General features: G+C 42.6%; 1 protein-coding gene across 2 annotated transcripts in view; it reads right to left on the bottom strand.

The window, feature by feature from the left end:
- The window catches only part of SNTB1 (syntrophin beta 1), a 356,345-nt gene extending 342,990 nt beyond the window's left edge, over nt 1-13,355 (bottom strand). The window contains exon 1 of one of the 2 annotated variants that reach the window (XM_060195661.1): nt 12,191-13,355. In XM_060195661.1, the coding sequence (XP_060051644.1) occupies nt 12,191-12,758 (568 nt within the window). In that variant the 5' untranslated portion in view covers nt 12,759-13,355. The remainder of the gene's footprint in view (nt 1-12,190) is intronic. The other variant, XM_007526224.3, reaches the window with a different exon arrangement.
- Between the last annotated feature and the right edge of the window lie 8,077 nt (nt 13,356-21,432).

Below are 21,432 nucleotides of genomic sequence, written 5' to 3'. Positions count from 1 at the left end.
TAAGGGGTCAGGTGGTGGTGCACCTGGGTGAGTGCACATGTTACAATACGTTAGGACCAGAGTTTAAAACAGTCCCAGTCCCTACCTGTAAAAGTAAAAGCTTTGCAAGTGGTGAAGCAATGTTGCAGGTGTCTCTCTGCCTCTCTCCCTCTCTAACACCCTGTTCCCTCTTGATGTCTGGCTGTCTCTATCCAATATTAAAAAAAAAAAAAAGTAATAAAAAATACTGATTTAAAGTATGGATCATCATGCTAATTTTGATTGTAATCACTGTGTTTGTGTGTTTTGTCATTATAGATAGCCAGAGACAAATACAGAGAGAAAGATATATAGCCTGTAAGTTTCCTTCAGTGCAGCGGAGGTCAGGCTCGAACCTGGGTCAAGTGCACTCACTATACCAGCCAGCAGCTATTTTGGCTGCCCTCACAGTAATCACTATTAATTACGAAGTTTTTCATCTTGACTATCCCATTTTGGAAGTAAAGTTCATTTGCATAAATCCGCTGGGACATTTACTTCTTGGTGCGACTCAAGAATTTTTCTCTTGAGTCTCACTCTGTGGGCCAAAGCTAAAGGCAAGCATTCTTACAGATCAAAGCCAGTCAAGTGGATAATGAGGTTTGGTATATAAAACACTTGGTATAAATGTAGGGAAAAGTCTGCATGTTCTTTAACACCGACACTTTGAAATGCATCATTTGTAACAGAATTCTTAGTAGGCCACTAGGTGCCAGAGAATAATTTCCTTTTGCCAAACAGACCACTAGTAAGTAGCTTCAGTTTCACAACTACGTAGCTATGTGCTGTGAGTTATTTTTAATGCAAATCCCATGGGGACACTGCTAAAATGCATCACTGAAAATGAAGAGCATTACCTAGCATGGGATAAACGGTATTGAAGGGTCTTTCTGATCAGCTTCACTTATGGAATATGGTCTGAATTCTCAGTCTGATACATAAGCTTAAAAGAAGAAACAATAAAAATAGCTAAGCAGATAGTTTTCATCTCCTCAGGTAAAAAGCATTCTTACATATACAGTTTTTGGGTCCCTGAGCTACAGAGGGTCGAATAAAGGTGGTTATAAATAGAGCATTAAAAGGATAAGTACATTTTCCAATAACTTTTAAAAACCCTGTCTGGATCCTCTTTTGTCAACTGTCTTTCAAGTCTAGCATATGATAAGAGCTGCCTAGGTCTATAAAGTCAATTCTTAATTCCTTTTCTCAACAGGCAAGGCATTGCTTTCACTATCTGATGCTAAATGCATCCTATAGCAAAAGCACTGATAAAAGGGAGTCATAAAGAGGTTCACTCAGTTCCCAAATGCTTTCTTTCTCTACTTTCTGGTCTTTCTTGTTTTCTTCTCTTGACTTTATTCCCCTTTTCTTTTTTAAATTAATTTCATTATATTTATTTATTTTTTATTTGTCTCCAGGGTTATCGCTGGGGCTCGGTGTTGGCACTACAAAGCCACTGTTTCTGGTGGCCTTCTCCCCCCACATTGGATAGGGCAGAGAGAAATGGAAAGAGGAATGGAATATAGAGAGGGGGTGGGAGTAGACAGCGTAATGGTTATGCAAACTCTCATGCCTGAGACTCCAAAATCCCAGGTTTAATCCCCTGCACCACCATAAACCAGAGCTGCTCAGTGCTCTGGTATGAAAAAAAAGGGGGGTGTCAGCGGTAGCCCAGCGGCTAAGTGCATGTGGCACAAAGCACAAGGAGCAGCGCAAGGATCCCAGTTCAAGCCCTCAGCTCCCCAGCTGCAGAGGGATCGCTTCACGGGTGGTGAAGCAAGTCTGCAGGTCTCTATCTTTCTCTCCCCTTCTCCGTCTTCCCTTCCTCTCTAGATTTCTCTCTGTCCTATCCAACAACAACAACAGCAATGACAACAATAATAACACTGACAACAAGGGTAACAACAACAGCAACAAAATGGGAAAAATGGCCTCCAGGAGCAGTGGATTCATAGTGCAGACACCGAGCTCCAGCAATAACCCTGGAGGCAAAAACAAAACAAAACAGAAACAAAAACAAACAACAACAGAAAACTAGGTAAGCTAATAAAGAACAAAAATAGAAATATTTATTTTAGGTCCTGGACCATGATGGGAGAGGAGGACCTAGTGAGGGTCAAACTGTTATGTGGAACATTGAAAAATGTTATGCATGTACAAACTTCTGTATTTTACTGTTGACTGTAAACCATCCCCCAATAAAGAAATTTAAAAAAATAAAATAAAAGAGAGCTATGTAAAAGAGAGAGAGAGAGAGATGGGGAGAGAAAGACACCTGCAGACCTGCTTCACAGCTTGTGAAGCGACCCCCTGCAGGTGGGGAGCTGGGACTCCAAAGCAGATCCTTGCACAGGTCCTTACACTTTGTACTATGTGTGCTTAACCCAGTGTGCCACCATCCAGCCCCTCTTTTTTTTTTTTTTAATAATTTTAAGTTCTTTTTTCCAGTGGACAGACCTCATTTCTCTCTGAATGCCACTGTCTTTATGTTTATAAGGAGGAGAACAAAAGTAAAACCTTAAGAACATGTGTACAGCAGCCCAAGAGGTAACACAGCTGAGAGAGCATTGGCCTCTCAAGCATGAAGTTCTGAGTCCAGGTCCCTCTTTATTTATTTATTGGATAGAGACAGCCAGAAATTGAGAGGGAAGGGGGAAACAGAGAGGGAGAGAGACAGAGAGACACCTGCAGTCCTAAGTCACCACTGCAAAGCTTTCCTCCTGCAGGTGAGGACCAGGGCTGGAACCGGGGGTCCTTATGCATTATAACATGTGCACTCAACCAGGTGCGCCACCACCTGGCCCTCCTCCCTTCTCTTCTCTCTTCTTCCTTCCATTTGTCCTAATTCTTTTGAACCTATTTCAACAGCCTTGCCAATATTAACTCTGGAAGCAAGCTCTAGAGAGTGATCTTGAAATACAAAACCGAACACATGTTACTACTTAAAACACTTTACACTTAGGGTATCAAGTTTACTCACCACCACCACCCCTCAATTCTTTGTTCTTTCTTCACTTTTCCCCTTGGTAAGGTCTGAAAGTCATACTCTGCCTGGCAGTTGCAATGAACAGTCATGCCCAAGCTTAAAGTCTTATTCATGAATGTGGTCACATTCCCTTGTGACCACAGCATCACATAGAGCCTGAGATGAGGTGCTTTTTAAAAATTTCTTTAATATTTATTTATTTATTCTTTTTGTTGTTCTTGTTCTTGTTTTTTACTATTGTAGTTATTGTTGTTATTGATGTCATGGTTGTTGGATAGGACAGAGAGAAATGGAGACAGGAGGGGAAGACAGAGGGGAGAGAACGATAGACACCTGCAGACCTGCTTCACCGCTTGTGAATGGACTCCCCTGGAGGTGGGGAGCCGGGGGCTCAAACTGGGATCCTTACGCAGGTCCTTGCTCTTTGCGTCACCTGCACTTAACCCGCTGCGCTACTGCCCAACTCTGAATGAGGCGTTTTTTTACTCCAGTCCACAGATGCCTGTATCACAATGTCTGCACTCTAATGTTGTTTCCTGGAGGCAGTGCCTTAAAACTGTGCTGCACATACAAGACATTCAGCAAGTTTCTTGTTAGGTGGGTAAATAAAGGAACAGACGAGCAGCTCCTTTGCAGTGAGGGAGGAAGTGATTATTTACTGTGGTTCAGTGTTGCTGTAAAAGTACTACCCTCACCCTCATTACAACATCAGCAAGCCAGATGTGGCAGGCAAAAAAAAAAAAATCCACATCCTTGTCTCCAAATCTCATGAATATGCTATTTTACGCGGCAAAGGGAAGTTAGGGTTGCAAATTAAACTACGATTGCTACTCAGTTGACTTTAAAATATGAAGGTTATACTGGATAATGTGGGTGAGAACAATGTCCTTAAAAATATAAGAGAAGGGCGGAGGTAGATAGCATAATGGTTATGCAAAGACACTCTCAGACCTGAGGCTCTAAAGGCCCAGGTTCAATCCCCCACACCACCATAAACTGCTAGAGATTAGAAAGGCAGACTACGGTGTGGAATAGTTTAATAGAAGAAGGATGTATTTATTTATTTATTCTCACAGGCTTAAAAGAAGGGAGCAGTGAGTCAAGGCACATAAGACACCTCAATTTTAGCTTGATGAGATGTATCAGACTTCTGACTTAAAATTACCATAAGGTAATAAATTTGTATTGCAATTTCTGAAGGTTTCCAATAGTTTATAACAGCAACAATAGAAGACTGGTAGACTCAATAATAAAGTTTAAAAAATTAATTAGGAATAGACATTTCACCTCTTGATATTTGGCATCCCTAATTTGCTTCTCTCTTAAGATTGACTGTTAAGGGAAGATAGCATAATGAGACTCTTTATGCTTGAGGCTCCAAAGTCCCAGATTCAATCCCCACTCCACCATAAACCAGAGCTGAGCAGTGCTCTGGTTAAAAAAAAAAAAAAAAAAAGCTGTCCATGAAGTTCAAAAGCTGTTAAATCTAATACTTGAATCTCAGAATTTATACACAGTTTTCTGGCAAGTAGATGAACTGTGTTTCAGTTTTCTCATCTGTCATGTAGACCCATTAATAATATTGGGTTAGGGGGCCTGGCAGTAGCTCAGCGGGTTAAGCACACATGGCACAAGGATCTGGGTTCCAGCCCCCAGCTCCCCACCTGCAGGGGGGTCACTTCACAAGCAGTGAAAAAGAAAAAAAATAAATAATAATATTGGGTTAGCATGAGACTCTTTGATTCAATAATGGAGAAGCACTTGGAACAGCCTCTGTTATAGTGCACATACTACTGTATGGTGTATCACACAAGCAGCATTAACATGCTCATGGAATAGAGGCTCACAAGAGGGTGAAGGATCAATACAAGATCTGAAATGCAGTCCAGACATTTATGGAGTGCATTTTAAAGGTCAAGATGAGGAAGGTCAAATGCTATTCCAATTATTGAGAGTAGACAAGGATAGTGACAGGGATTTCTCAACAACTAAAGTGATCCTTCACAGCAACAGATTCTACCCAAGCCTGAGTGATACCACATGTGCTTAGTCATCTTCATTTGTAGTTGTTCACTGAGAATGACTTTACAGATTTGACACAGAAATACTAGCAGTCACTCCCCTCACTGATTGCAACCCCTGGTGTAGTGTCTGTCATCTGTCTACTGAGTAATTCACTTTATTTCTTCACTATGTTTATGATATCATAATAAAGAACACATTGTTCTTGAAATTTAAATAGAATTTATAGTATTTTTGAAATGCATGTTATGATTATCAAGCAGTTATGAGCCTAATTTTGTGCTTCAGTCTTGGAGGCCCAGTGTGACTTTATATCTTAGCCAAATAAAATCAGTAGAAAATAAATATGAAATGTTAGAATTCTAAGGAACCAAAAAGAAGAAGGAGGAGGAGGAGGAGGAGGAGGAGAAGAAGAAGAATTCTAAGGAACAAAGATTATAAAATGATATCTGGAAACCTAGCATATGATCAAGAACAAAACACATAACTTGAGATAGATATTACTGCTATATTTGTATATAAGTCCTTAAAGACTCAACTTTGAAAATACACAGTAACTGTATTATTTTAATGTTTGTATTTAATCTATGTATGGGTACTTAAGGAATTAACTAATAAATCACACATCTTATGATTTTATTAGAAATAAAAAGGTTTTAGAAAATATTATGAAAAATGTTCTGGGAATGCACTTAGAGAGTTTAAGGTGAAATAAGATCTAGAGACGGTTTAGTGCTGTCAGAATAGCTCACTTGATGCTGCTTTGTCATGTCAGCAACTGGAGTTCAAACCCGGTCCCTACTGCCTTTAAGATCACTAGTTAATTAATATAAGAGGGGGAAAATTAATAGTATGTCTCGAAGTTTTTAAAACACAGACTGAGTCTTTTTAATATATAGGCTGTGTATTTGATATGCAGACTCTCTCAAAAGCCTAGACCAAGTAGATCAGAAGCAACCAATGGCACAGCTACATACAAGATACTGGGTACTATACAGCAAACCCTAACAAAAGGACTTTTCAAAGTTAACCCAATTACCAAATAGTGTGATGATAACAATAACTATCCATTGTCTTTCTGAACCCTAAGACAGCAGGAACCTCACATCTCCACTAGAGAGCCTATATTTCCCCCAGTCCTGGAACCCTTGGATAGGGCCCACTTTCCCTCATGCCTCTCCCAATCCATATCAAATAATATTGCATGTGCCGATCGCAACCTGGTCAACACAACGATTGCCACCTCAACATGCTTCAGCTCAGACTGTGTCCAGAGACTTCACGTGTGGAATGTCAACCCTTCAGCTTCATTACTTGGGTGAGACCTTTCCTTTCATAGTATTCTCTAATTCCATCCCAGGTGGTTCACTTTCTAACAAAGTCCCAAAACCTAGATATGCACCAGGTTCTGTGAGAGAGAGCATATGTTCACACGTATCCATAAACTACTGCAAAATATATATCTGAAAGCAGAAGTACACTAGAGTTTGCAGTGAGTACCCCCCCTCCAAGACTTCCTCTCCACTATTCCAAGCTTTGGGTCCATGATTGCTCAACAATTTGTTTGGCTTTGTATGTTAACTCTCTTTTCAGCCACCAGGTTCCAGATGCCATCAGGATGCCGGCCAGGCTTCCCTGGACTGAAGACCCCACCAATGTGTCCTGGAGCTCTACTTCCCCAAAGACCCACCCTACTAGGGAAAGAGAGAGGCAGACTGGGAGTATGGACCGACCAGTCAACGTCCATGTTCAGCAGGGAAGCAATCACAGAAGCCAGACCTTCCACCTTCTGCAATCCACAATGACCCTGGGTCCATGCTCCCAGAGGGATAGAGAATGGGAAAGCTATCAGGGGAGGTGATGGGATATGGAGATTGGGTGGTGGGAATTGTGTGGAGTTGTACCCCTCCTACCCTATGGTTTTGTTAATGTATCCTTTCTTAAATAAAAAATAAATTAAAATTAAAAAAAAAAGAAAGCTCTGATGCCAACCTGATTTCCCTGGACAGATGACCTCACCAATATGTCCTGGAGCCCTACCTCCCCAGAGTCCTGCCCCACTACGGAACTATAGCAACAGGCTGGGCGTTTGGATCCACCTGCCAATGCACACTTCCAGTGGAGAAGCAATTACAGAAGCCAGACCTTCCACTTTCTGCACCCCATAAATAACTTTGGTTCATGCTCCCAGAGGGATAAAGAATAGGGAAGCTTCCAATGAAGGGGATAGGATATGAAACTCTGGTGGTAGGAACTGTACCCCCTCTTATCCTATGATCTTGTTGATGATCATCAAATCAATAAAAAATAAATAAAAAGAAGTTCTGATATTGTAGCGCTTCTCTCTCTCTCTCTCTCTCTCTCACACACACACACACACACACATACTTTCTCCCTCTCTCATTCTCTCTCTATCCCTCCATCTCTGAAGTCATCCTGGAGTGATGAAACTCAAGCAATGACAAAAAAAAAAAAGAAAGAAAGATTTTGGAGATTTATACTAGCTCCTTAGTTTCTATAACACAATAAGAATCTTTCCAAATATTCTATATTCCTTGATCTCCATGAAGTGATTGAGAAACACATTTTTCTATAACCTCATCTATAAAAAAAAAAGTTGGTATGTTTCCAATTATCATTTTGTTTTTAATCTAATGGAAAAAAAATCCTTCTCTACACGCAAGACTCCAAGGATGTTTACACAGGTGTGCCCTCTGGCCAGCTCAAGGTGCCATTCACATGGTAGCTTATATAAACGGTGCTTCCTGGAGTTTGGGGTTCACCATCTGTTTAGATGGAAACTGAGTCCCTGCACCCACAACATAAGATGGGAAATTAAAGCACAATGATTTATAATCCTAATGCTGATGACTATGTGGCTAGACACTGACAACCACCACAACTGTTTCATTACTTAAGTTTTAATTACAATTTAATTTCTGTGCTACCAATGTGCTACCAGGGAGCATCGATCTTAATCTAAGACAGGGGCACATCACTGCAGACATTTGGTGCAGGAAGGCTTCAAGGCTCATCCGCTTTTTTGTCCTTCCCTTTTGTGTAGCAGACACAATTTTTATTTTCTCCTCAGCGTTGTCCCAAGAACTTCAGCGTAATTGAGGCAGAATATCTTGAGCCCATCAACTTATTTTTATTTTATCTTATAGAGACAGAGGGAAACTGAGAAGGGAGGGGGAACAGAGAGGGAAAGAGACAGAGAGAGAGAGACACCTGCAGCCCTGTTTCACCACTCATGAAGCTTTCCCCCTGCAGGTGGGGACAAGGGTTTGAACCTGAGTTCAGCCTGTGAATTGTAATGTGTGCTCTTCAGCAGGTGCACCACCAGCTGGCCCCTCACAAACTTATGATACTTATATGAACTCAAAAGCCACAGTTCTAAGAAGCTCAGAGTATTTGTTTCAGCTACAGATTACAAGTATGAGCTTTTAACATGGAGATAGACCTGGAAGTATTTTAAGCTGATGCTACTTTAAGCAAATAACTTGTCAGTAAAAATTAAGTTTCTTTACCAATAAAATGAATAGCAATACATCACATAGTTAGTACAAGAGCAATGTGAGCGAATGCAAGTAAAACTGACACACACAAAATGCCTAAAAAATTTTACTATGAATCACTTTAACCAGAGTAATGAGCCTTCTCCAAACATTAGCTTTATAGTACACAAAAAGTAGACTAAAAATTAGAAAGTAAACTTTAGTTAAGGAGGTGGAAATAATTACCCCTTAGGAGGAGAGATTTCATCTTCACTTGAATTGTAAAAAATAATAATCCTTCTAAAATGTTTATTTTATTTGTATTTTTAAAATATTTTTATTATCTTTATTTATTTATTGGATAGAGACAGAAATTGGAGGGAAGGGGATGATAGAGAGGGAGAGGCAGAGACACCTACAGTCCTGCTTCACCACTCGCAAAGCTTTCCCTTGCAGGTGGGATGGACTGGGGGCTTAAACCCATGTCCTTACACATTATAACATGTAATCTCAACCAGTTGCAACACCAACGGGCTCCTCTTTTAAAATTTTTTTTCTCATAGTGTTCTTCCACACAGAGTGCTCAACCCTGTAAAGTCATTATGACCAGCCAGTTTCATTATTCCTAATTTTCAGAAGAGGACACTGAGGTCTATAGAATTTAGGATAACTATATGGTAGTGTGAACCACTAAAAAACAAACGTTGATTTTTCAGGATTTCATTTCACAGGGCGGTCCATTAGTAGAGGTAAGGACTCTCCACTAGGGGGCGCACGGTGTATAATGAGGTTGTAGACTGAAAGTTCCTCAGGGACTAAACTGCATTGATTCCCTCAAAAAACAACAAAAACACTATGGTTGAACATACATACTTCACTTGGACAATGCACCTGCTTTGCCATGCATGCAACACAGGTCAGGGCCAGATCCTCAGCACACCGAGGAAAGTTTAGGTGCTAAAGTGTCTCCCCACACCATTAGAAAAAGTTGGCTCGGAGAGAAAGCTCTATGAATAAATTAAATGGCATTACGTTTTTTTAAAAAAGTGTATTTACTATGTTCATATATCTTTATTTTATTTATTTATGTTTTTTTGGTTTTTTTTTTTTTTTTTTTTTTACCAGAGCACTAATGAGCTCTGGCTTTTGGTGGTGCAGGTGATTGAACTTGGAACTTCAGAGCCTCAGGCATGACAGACTCTTTGCATAACTATTATGCTATCTACCCCTGCCCCTTAAAAATTATTTTTATTTGAATGAGATAGATACAGAGAGACTAGAGTACTGCTCAACTCTGACTTATGGTAGTGTTGGGAATTAAACCTGGGACTGTGGAGATTTAGACATGAAAGTTGTTTACATAACCATTATACTATTTCTCAAACCCCATATATGTCTTAAATTACTTCCTAAAGGAAGTAATTGAATTCCCTCTCCCAGACTACATATGCAAAACATCTCATATGCGAAATTCTGGAATTGAGAGGCTGCATATCAGAAGTAACTTGGTACTAGACCAAGTTACAAAAAAAAGGGGGGGTGAATGATATTGACTTAATGGTATACAGTGACTATGTGTCTGCATTTACAGCCAGGACTCCACCTCAGAATAAGACACTCCTGGTAAGTAAAACCGATACTTGCTTCTCTTTCTAGCAGTGGAAGGCTGGGCAAAGAGTTTAAACAGTTTCCATTTATAAGCTACAGAGGTCCTGTCTGCAACACATGCCATATTCATATTGGAAGCATTTGCAGAACTCAGTTTCCAGTTGTTGCATCAACAGTCACATAACTATTTTCTTTTGTCTAAGTTTATTTTCATCTATTCCCTCTTTTGGGTGAGTCTTTTTTAACCTCTTTGCTAAGTTTTATTTATTAAATAATAATAATTATAATAGACAACATGAAAAGCAGTGTCTGAAATAACAATAAACTACCTTTTGTCCTCCCTGATACTTTACAGTGAATATTACAAGCAGGTGTCCAGCAGTTTATAGTTCAAACTACTCTTGTCCTAGTTCCAAATTTGCCCCTTGCCACAGAAAACTTTTTTCTGTTAACTTACATTAATCATCAAGCCAAAGTAAATAGCCTCCAACTTTCTGAATTCAGCATAGTAATTAAATATGAAGACATCACCAATCTTCTGCTTCTGGTCAAATAAGAGGAAAAAAAAACCTCTATATTATGCCAAGAGGTGGGCCATTCTGTCCGAGGGAATTGCATCAGCTTTCAGATGTGGAAATAAAAAGTTAGCTTTCCAGCTCTAAACTTTCTCAGTTTCACACACCACCCCTGAGTGAACAGAAAATTGACTTGAATACCTAATTTAGTGCTTAGAACAACTAACTATTAAGTTACAGTTTGAGTTAAGAACTCTGTTTCAATGACTATGGGTTTCTTTATCTAGTCACACTTAAGCTCAAGGGAGATGACCCATAACCAAATAGAAGACCCAGCCAACTCAATCCAGTTTTAGGGGGAAGCCAAGTAAATACATAAAATAATCACATGCTACTGGTGCTGACAGAGATGTGTGTAAAATGAGCTAAGGGTAGAGAGTCTGATAACAAGTGAGAAATGTAGATGTAGTGAAGAGGAGGTGTATTATCAGCTTATTTAACTACTCCCCAGCCCCCACCTCTGCCACACACACATATACCATAATGGCCACATAAGGGTATACAATGGTGTGACCTATTCTATCCACAGTCCATAATGAATGGACTTGGGGAACGTCAGGTCCACAAAGAGTAGATATCCTAAGAAGCCTCACACACACTGGGAAAACTATTTACAAAGGCAAAGCTGTTTCCACACCACTCCAGAAAAAGATACCAGAAAAGGAGGGCAGAGAAAAACCACTTCCCCAGTTCTCCACGCAGAGCAACCTGGAATCCAGACTGACCGGCTAAACACCTGGTAGCAGGAGCAAACTTTTGCATAAAACTGCAACGCATTTCCGAGAACTTTGGTTAGGCTCCCCAAGCCATCATCGCAGTTTCCAATTTGACAGGCTTTAAGTCATGAAGGGTGGTGGGAGTCTTGGCATTCAAAGCAGAGCCAAGCTTCACTGGTTCCTTGATGATGCCACCCTTTTGTTAACTGGATTGCCTGGGCTAGGAGAAGAAAACCACCCACAGCAGAAAACTAAGAGTTGCTGTAAACCATTAAACCCCCAATAAAGAAGTTTAAACAAAAAAAAGAAAAAAGAATGAATGAATGAATGAAAACTAAGAGTTGCTATCACTCAGTGAAGTGAGCTGGCATTGGAACAGATGGAGAGTGTCTCTCCGTCTACCTTTCATCTCCAGTTCCACTTCCTTAACCTTCATGCTATACTAGTATCCTCTGCAGATCACAAGTGAGAAACAGCCCGCTCTGGACACCAGTCCCCATGTACTGTGCACAGTAGGAACTTAGGAAGCAAACCCAGAGCACCTAGTTTCTCCATTGACACCACTGCTGGGTCAAAGTCGATAGACAAACTCCAAGACGGGGACTAGTTGCCCCCAAGTAGGTAAAAGTTATCTGAACTCCCTGCCACCGCCCACACCTGCCCCCCCCCCCCGGGGTGTGACATCTGGTGCTTGAGTCTGAAAGTGCAGTGGGGCAAGCGCCCGGGTGTGTGCCTGCCCCGAGCCAGCGCGCCGGGTTAACCCCTTACCTTCCAGGAGCACTTCCTTGCCTGCGCGCTTCAGCGCCTGCACCGCCTCGTCGTGGGTGGCGTCCCGCAGGTCTGCTCCGTTCACAGACAGGATGGCGTCCCCCACATACAGGGCTTGGGTCTGGTCGGCCGCCAGTCCCTTGAAGATCTTACTGATGAGGATGGGCATCTTATTCTCCTTGCCTCCCTTGATGCTGATGCCCAGCCCGCCCATCTCCTGCTTCAGCACCTTCACGCCTCGCTTCTGGTTCGAGATGGCTTCGGGCACCTGCTCTGGCAGGTCGGTGAAGGCGGTGCGCACCCCGGCGGGAGAGTCCGGGGACTGCGTGCCGCTGGGGCCCGAGGGCCCCGGGGCCCTGCAGAAAGAGCCATTCGTGGCTGCCCCGAAGCCATTGTACGCCGCAGCGCCCTCTTCACAGCTCAGCACCAGGGCGTCCTCGCCCAAGTTCACCAGAACTTTGTGCCAGCGATCCCGCACCAAAACTTCCAGCAGCCCGCTGCGCTGAGCTCGGCCGCCTCCCCCGCCGGCCGGCGCCGCCGCCACAGCCGCCGCTCCCGCTACCGCCATCTTTCCGGCATTCTTAAAATGCCATGTGATTGCAAAAGGGGGTGAAAAGTGGGGAAGGGCTTGTTGGGGGGGTGGTGGGAGAACGCACGGCCTCGGGTAGTGGTAGTGGTGGTGGTGGAGCGGGAGCGTGCAGAGCGCACCCCGGGAGCTGGAGGCGGGACGCGGGACTCCACTCCTGAAGTTGGTGCTGGCACCCAGCTCTCCTGGCTGCCCTCAGCCAACTGGCTCCCCCTCGCCTGATCCTGGGCGGGGTGAAGCGAGCTTTAAAAAAAAAAAAACAGGAGAGATAAAAACGGGGGAACAGCTGCCAGTTGCAAAACCCCAGAGGCAAGGGGCGGAGCCTGAAACGGGGGAACGTGGAATAGCAAAGCGCCGGGGTGCGAGCACTCTGGGGAAGGGGGGCGGGACCACCGCCCTCCGCGGCTCACCTGTTCCAGCCGGGCGGGCTCTGCGTTTGGCCGGCTCAGACACTCCCCACCTCCTCCCTCCCCGGTGCGCCTCTCTCCACCCCGCCTCAGTCCTCTCGCGTCTCCACTGGTTCTTCCTCCCGGGTGTCCACACTGCACTTTTGCAAGGTCTGCTTGTCCAGTCTGAGTCCCCTGGGAGGCAGTTTTCATTTTACAGCCCCCATGTTTGTATTATTGCCTCTCAGTCTTAACCCCAGTTGCACCTAGGTTCTCACTTGGGCTTCTTCCAAGGATTCTTCCCCTTTGTTGAGTGCTTCTTACCTGTCTCCCTTATCTGCGAGCCCTCCCCCCAGCTCCCCAAGCAGATGCAAATTGTAACCCCAGGTTCTCTGACAGGCAAAAGAGAAGACTATCCTAAGAACTTTAAAGTGAGATGTCAGCATAACTAGAATGTCCCAAACTTCCGTTCTTTAAATGCAGAATATTTTTCTGCCTAGTCGCTGGAGAAGTGTCTCTGCTGACTGGGGTTTTCACCCAGTCACTGCCTGCTGCACACTCCAGGGGTCAATGTTCTTCCTGTTCTAGCACTTTGCTTCTGATGTATCATTCCGCAAGAATACCACACCGAATGCTTCCCTGTTTCTTCTTCTTCTTCTTCTTCTTCTTCTTCTTCTTCTTCTTCTTCTTCTTCTTCTTCTTCTTCTTCTTCTTCTTCTTCTTCTTCTTCTTCTTCTTCTCCTCCTCCTCCTCCTCCTCCTCCTCCTCCTCCTCCTCCTCCTCCTCCTCCTCCTCCTCCTTCTTCTTCTTCTCCTTCTCCTCCTCCTCCTCCTCCTCCTCCTCCTCCTCCTCCTCCTCCTCCTCCTCCTCCTCCTCCTTCTCCTCCTTCTCCTTTTCCTGAAGATCCAGTAGAGAAAGGACAGTGATTGTCTCTCCAATCTGAATAACATCTTTCCAGTTACTTGTTTGGAGTGTAATCTTCATCAGTCCCTTCCCCCAGGAAAATGGTATTTTTAAAATATTTATTTACTAATGACAGGGATAGGAATGGGGGGGGGGAGAGAACCAGACATCACTCTGGTACATTTCCAGGCAAATCTGGAACTGCCTATCTAGCTAATGTCATAACTGAAGCTCGGGGGACCTTCCTGGTCCTTGAATTCCCATGTTCTTCCCTCACCTTAAGCAGATTGCATAAATGGTTCAAAATGTTTCCTATTTCTTATTTGCTGCCCCCATTCTGACCCTCTCTGCTTTCCCTCTATAACCAAAAGCTTACAAATCTTTGAAATTCTAAAGGGAAGTTCAAACCATCAATGTGTTAGAAGTTAAGATACCTTTTTTCCTGTCTATTCTCTAGCCATACTAAAATGATAAATATTTTTAATTAAGGATGGTTTAAAAACCTAGACAAATTCCTTAACGGTGGTTGATGTGCTAAACAGGTTCACAGAATTAAATGAAAACATAGAGATATATTTATTGAGCAGGAGGTGAAGTTATTATAGGCAGGTCAGGGAGAACCTTGGAATTAATGCTCTGCTTACATCTCCTTCCTTTCTTAGTTTTTTTTTTTTTTTAACCCATCAGCTTTCTCTTCCTTCCTTCCTTTTTTTTTTTTAATAGTTATCACTAGGACTTCACTATTCCAGGTTCAGTTTTTCTTGCAGATAGAATGAGAGAGAGGCGAGGCAAGAGGTGGCACACCTGGTTGAGCACACATAGGAGCAAGCTCAAGCACCCAGGTTTGACCCCTGGTCCCTACCCGCAGGAGGGATGCTTCAGGAGCAGTGAAGCAGTGCTGCAGGTCTCTCTCTCTCTCTCTCTCTCTCTCTCTGATTCTCTCTTACTTTCTCTCTCCCCCTCCCCCTCCTTCTCTCCCTCTCTACCACCATTTCTAGTCTCAACGCTCCTAGTGAATAAAATAGAAAGAAAAGTAAAAACAATAAATAAATAAATAAATGTTTAAGAGAGAAAGGGAGAAAGAAATGTTTAAGAGAGAAAGAGAGAAAGGGAGAGGCAGTGACCCCAGCAGGGACACATTTCCATAAGGAGTGGAACTCTCAAGCACTAGGTCCTGAATTCTGCCACCCATATTGAATACAAGAGTGACATGGTTGTTCTCTCTCCCTCTTTCCTTCTCTCCCCATGTTAATAAATAATTGTTCAAAAACTATTTTTAAAAGAAAGAGACAAATAGAGAGGCACACAGAGAACAAGACACCACAATACTGAAGCTTCCTCCAGGGCAGCAGGGCCAATATCCAGCTTAGGTTATTCATGGCAAAAGCTCTTTATTTATTTATTTTTTCATACAAAGGGACCCACAGCAGGGATAGCAGTCACGGGATCCTACTGGGAGCTGATACACAGGGTACCAGTGGTGGGTGGTAAACCAGCTGGGACTGCCCTCTGCTTTAGAGGCTGAGTGCTCAAACACAGGATTTTCAGAGAAATCAAAATATGATTGTCTGCATTCTACCCTAAATACATGAAAGAGACTTTAGCACCCAGATGCCAGTGTGATGATTTTGAAATCCAAGTAGATCTGCCCCTGCACAATTTTCTTTCTTCTTCTTCTTTTTTTTTTTTTTGCCTCCAGGGTTATTGATGGGGCTCTGTACCTACACTACAAATTCACTGATCCTGGAGGCCATTTTTTCTATTTCATTGCCCTTGTTGTTTCCCTTGTTGTGGTTGTTATTGTTATAGCAGTTGTTGTTATTGGATAGGACAGAGAGAAATCGAGAGAGGAGGGGAAGACAGAGAGGGGGAGAGAATGATAGACACCTGCAGACCTGCTTCATTGCTTGTGGGAAGATCCCCCTGCAGGTGGGGAGTAGGGAGCTGGAACCAGGATCCTTACTGGCCTTTTGCTCCATGTGTGCTTAACCCGCTGCATTAGCATGCACAACTTTCTATTCTCATCATGCCTATACCTCGCCTCAGTATCAAAGAATACAGGACACCCAGACATAAGTAGAAGTAGTTTATTTATTCACCATGGGAATTTGCAGGGTCTAGGGTGGGAATTTCTTGGAACCTCTGTGACAACACAGTCTACTATGCACACAAACTTGCATGAGAAAAGTAGGTTGTGTGCTGAAAGTGGCATCAGAAGAGAAAGGTCTATGAAATGGCTTATTCTGAGAATAGAGTGAGCTGCTTTGCCATGTGCACAACCTAGGTTTGAACCAAGGACCCCACTGCATTGAAGGGAGCTTCCGTGCTGTGTTCTCTCTCATTGTCTCTCTTGCTGTCACTCTATCCCTCTGTTTTCCCTATCTCTATCAGGAAATTAAATAGAAGAGACAAATATTAAATATCATTATATTTGAGACATGCGTGTTAACCAGAGATGACTTTCTAAATGAAATTACAACTATCTTCTACTTTCTTCAAATCACTTTCTTGGGGAATAGTGATTTTATAGGACAGGTGATGTCACATAAGTACATTTTCTCCAAAACTTCCTGTTAGCCACTTAGCTTTTATCAAAGATCTGTATCAGCACTTGTTTTGATGAAAATGTGAAGTGGAAGTTGTAGATGCTACTACGATTTCATCCTAACCCCCATGGGTCACCTTACCAATGTGTCCTGGAACCTCACCTCTCTAGAGCGCTGCCCCTCTAGAGAAAGATAGATACAGGATGGAGGTATGGATCAACCTGCGGACACCCATGTTCAGTGGAGAAGCAATTACAGAAACCAGAACTCTTTCCTTCCGCACCCCCAGAAAGGAGGAAATATTAAGGAAAGATGACAAGAGAGCTCTGAACTCTAATTCCACTGGAACCCAAAATGTTTGTCACCAGGAATCTTTGTTTTTATATCATCACTGAAATGGAAGAGAATATGGAAAACACCCAAGGAAGTCAGGCACTGTTGCACTGATCTGAGAGGGAAGAGGAAAAAGTATTCTCTGAAATAGTAATAGGAGTAGGTGTGACTTATAAAGGAAGTGGAAAAAAATGAGTTAAAAAATATAGCGGGGCCAAGCGGTGGCACACCTGATTAAGTCCACACATTACAGCATGCAAGGAACCAGGTTCAAGCCCCTGGTCCCCACCTGTAGGGGGAAAGTTTCACTAGTGGTAAAATAGGGCTGCAGGTGTCTCTCTGTGTCTTTCCCTTTCTAGCTCCCACTTTCTTCTCAATTTCTCTCTGTCTCTATCCAATAATAAGTAAACATTTTGTCAACCCATACCTGTGACCTTGGGAGAACTATTGCTTTTTCTGCTAGAGATGGATATAGAACTCTAGTGATAGGAATAGTGTGGAATTATACCCCTATAATCTTAGAATTTTGTAAATTACTAAAATATCAAAAAGAGAAATGTGAAGTGGATTTTCACTTTTGTAACAAAAGAAAAAAATTGAAAAAGTACTCAATGCCTGATTTGCAGCTGCTTTTCCAGAAGCAGCTCAAATCCCATTGCCACACACCTGCCTCAGAAATTAATTTCATATGTCTGTTGGCCTTTTGTATTTCTTTTTTTTAAATTTTTTATTTAAGAAAGGATTAATGAACAAAAACATAAGGTAGGAGGGGTACAACTCCACACAATTCCCTCCACCCAATCTCCATAACCCACCCCCTCCCATGATAGCTTTCCAATTCTCTAGCCCTCTGGGAGCATGGACCCAGGGTCGTTGAGGGTTGCAGAAGGTAGAAGGTCTGGCTTCTGTAATTGCTTCCCCACTGAACATGGGCATTGACTGGTCGGTCCATACTCCCAGTCTGCCTCTCTCTTTCCCTAGTAAGGTGTGTCTCTGGGAAGCTGAGCTCCAGGACATATTGGTGGGGTCTTCAATCCAGGGAAGCCTGGCCAGCATCCTGGTGGCATCTGGAACCTGGTGATTGAAAAGAGAGTTAACATGCGAAGCCAAACAATTTGTTGAGCAATCATGGATCCCAAGCTTGGAATAGTGGAGAGGAAGTGTTAGGAAGGTACTCACTGAAAACTCTAGTGTATTTCTGCTTTCAGGTATATATTTTGCAGTAGTTTATGGATACGTGTACACATAAGCTCTCTCTCACAGAAACTGGTGTATATCTAGGTTATGGGACTTTGTTAGAAAGTGAACCACCTGAGATGAAATTAGAGTGTACTATAAAAGGAAAGGTCTCACCTGAGTAATGAAGCTGAAGGGTTGTCATTCCACACGTGAAGTCTCTGGACACAGTCTGAAGTGAAGCATGTTGAGGTGGCAATCGTTGTGTTGGTTAGGTTGTGATCGGCGGATGCAATATTATTTGGTTTGGATTGGGAGATGCATACGGGAAAGTGGGCCCTATCCAAGGGTTCCAGGACTGGGGGAAGTAGGGGCTCTAGAGTGGAGATGTGAGGTTCCTGCTGTCTTAGGGTTCAAAAAGACAATCGATAGTTAATGTTATCATCACATTATTTGTTAATTGGGTTAACTTTGAAAAGTCCTTTTGTTAGGGTTTGCTGTACAGTATCCAGTATCTTGTATATAGCTGTGCTATTGGATGCTTCTAATCTACTTGGTCTCGGCTTTTGAGAGAGTCCGGCCTTTTGTATTTCTTCTGTAGTGAATATTCTGTTCATATCCTCTCCCCACTTTTGGATGGGGTCATTTGATGCTGAGTTTGGTGAGCTTTCTATATATTTTGGTCATTAGCTTCTTGTCTGATATATGGCATGTAAAGATCTTCTCCCATTCTGTGAAGGGTCTCTTTGGATAATGGTATCTTTTGCTGTACAGAAGCTTTTCAGTTTGATGTAGTGCCATTGATGTGTTTTTTATTTAGTCTTCTTTGCAATTGGGTTTGTGTCATCAAATATGTCCTTGAGATTTAAGTAGGAATGTGTTCCACTAATATTTTCTTCTAAGTATTTGATAGTTTCTGGTCTAACATTCAGGTCCTTGATCCATTTGTAGTTGACTTTTGTTTCTGGTGAGATAAAGTGGTTCAGTTTCATTCTTCTGCATGTTTCAACCCAGTTTCCCCAGCACCATTTATTGAAGAGAGCCTCCTTCCTCCATTTAATACTTTGGGCCCCCTTATCAAAGATTTGATGTCCATAGGTGTGGGTGTTTATTTCTGGGCTTTCAATTCTGTTCCACTGGTCTGTGTATATATTTTTGTTCCAGTACCAAGCTGTTTTGATGCTGATGACTTTATAATATAGTTTGCAATCTGGGAGTGTGATGCCTCCATTTCTGTTTCTTTTCCTCAAGATTGTTTTGGTGATTCCAGGTGTTTCAGAACTTATTTTCTACAGGTCATGTGTTCTTTAGGTCATGACTGTTTTTACTGTTTGTTATTGTAGGGCTTATGTAGTATTTGACTTGACTATCTAGGGAGTTTGGAGAACACCAAAAGTTAGGGCTGGATGGTGGTGCACCTGATTGAGTACACATCTTACAATGCACAAGGACCCAGGTTTAAACCTCCAGTCCTGAGCTACGGGGGAAAGCTTTGTTAGTGGTGAAGCAGTGTTGCAGGTGTCTTTATCTCCCTTCCTCTCTACCATTTCCTTTCCTCTCTGTTTCTGGCTGTCTATATCCAATAAACAAAGATAAAGAAAATAAAATAAAAAGAGAACACTAAAAGTTTGTTGTTGTAGTATTTGGGTTTTATTTGTTTGTTTTGTTTTGTGTTTATTGTCACCAGGGTTATTGCTGGGACTTAGTGCCTGCAGGATGAAGCTACCTCTCCCTGTGACTCTCCCTCTCCTTTTAAATGTATTTTTAATTTAATTTGATTACTTTTAATTGATAGGACAGAGAGAAATTGAGACTGGAGATGAAAATAGAGAGGGAGAAAAAGAGATACCTGTAGCACTGTTTTACCACTCTTGAAATTTCCCTTCTATAGGTGGAGACCAGCGGCTTGAACCTCACTCCTTGTACATGGTAGGTCACATGTGAACTCACCCTGGTAGTCACTGCATGGCCTCCACACTAACAATTTTTTCTAGAAGTAAATGGAAATTTCCTTTTTGCTTTGCCCATTTTGGCTAAGGAGAGGCTTCCTAGGAGCATTTTACTATGGGACAGAGCAGAGGACATATAGGGTAAGGAACCCCCTAGTCTAAGTATTTTATATATAGCAACTTAACCCTCCCAGCAATGATTGGAGATACTTCCTATCATTTTTGGTTCCATTTTCCTAGGTAAAAATGTAGTGACATAGGTTGAACAATTTGCACAATTGTATAGCTACTAAATGGCAGAGTCAGGATTTGAAGTTAACTGTAGAGACTAAACTTGTCACTATTGTCACACACATTCCTGAAAATGCTTAGTTTGTTAGGTAAAATCCTGTGTTTATTTGGCTCTAAGATACTTTACTCTTAGGAGGGCAAATCTGAGGATCAAAACTCTTCCCCCTAGACAGCACTCAGATGGTAGATGCTAGGTTAGCTTCTCCAAAGAGACAAGGAACTTGTGGCAGCGTGGTAATACAATTCTTTATTGATGTGGATGCCCCAGAGTCTGATATGAGCACAACAGGTTTAGGCCACATGGAGCTAGCACAATGGCCGCCTCCCACTGTACATGCCAGCCCTTCTCCAGGTCTTCTTCAGGTCAGGATGTGGAGGAGAAAGAGAGCGAAACTGGAAGAGCAGCTGGCTTAGAGGGTAAAAATGGAAGTGGCACATCGGGAATGGGATTGGCTAGGAAAGGGGATGGAGAGAGGCAAAAGGCAGGTGGAAGCATCCTTAGCAACTGTTGCAATGGTTTTAACTGAATTAGCAATACCCTGAGGGGATAATGTGGTGGGGATCTTTCACGCAAAACAATGATTATGTAAATGGACCATAGTGTCAGCAATGGAGTATGGAACAGAGCAGGGAGGCGCTGGCTTTAAGGCCTGACATTCCCCCATTTCTTTTTATCTAATGGCCACAGTATCAGGAATGCAGGGTGCTTTGTGAGGTAGGGAGTCTGATAGGATGAGGCACACCTTTGGGGTTACTATTGTCCTGCCTTACTCAGCCTCTCAGCAGAGAGAAAGACTAACAGGATTGACACACTCCTCAGGTTCAATCCCTGCCAAGCTCAACCACATCCTCACAATTTCCCAATATCTCCCTCTTTCCAATGGCCATATTTAAATGGATCAATGTCTGTAAAAGTCTCCATCTCTGACAGAGGAATAGTAGTGTAGGGGTGAACAGAAACCTGTTGGGCAGAAACCTAAATGATATCGTGCAGGCATTTTTAAAAGAACTGGAACAAGACAGGGAGGGACAAGTAGGAGAGCAGCAAGAGCCAGTGTAATGTCAAGGGGAG

This window comes from Erinaceus europaeus, chromosome 1 (genome assembly GCF_950295315.1).
Source record: "Erinaceus europaeus chromosome 1, mEriEur2.1, whole genome shotgun sequence".
NCBI lineage: Eukaryota > Metazoa > Chordata > Mammalia > Eulipotyphla > Erinaceidae > Erinaceus > Erinaceus europaeus.
The sequence above is the reverse complement of the archived record's forward strand: the minus strand, read 5'-3'. Positions and strand labels throughout refer to the sequence as shown.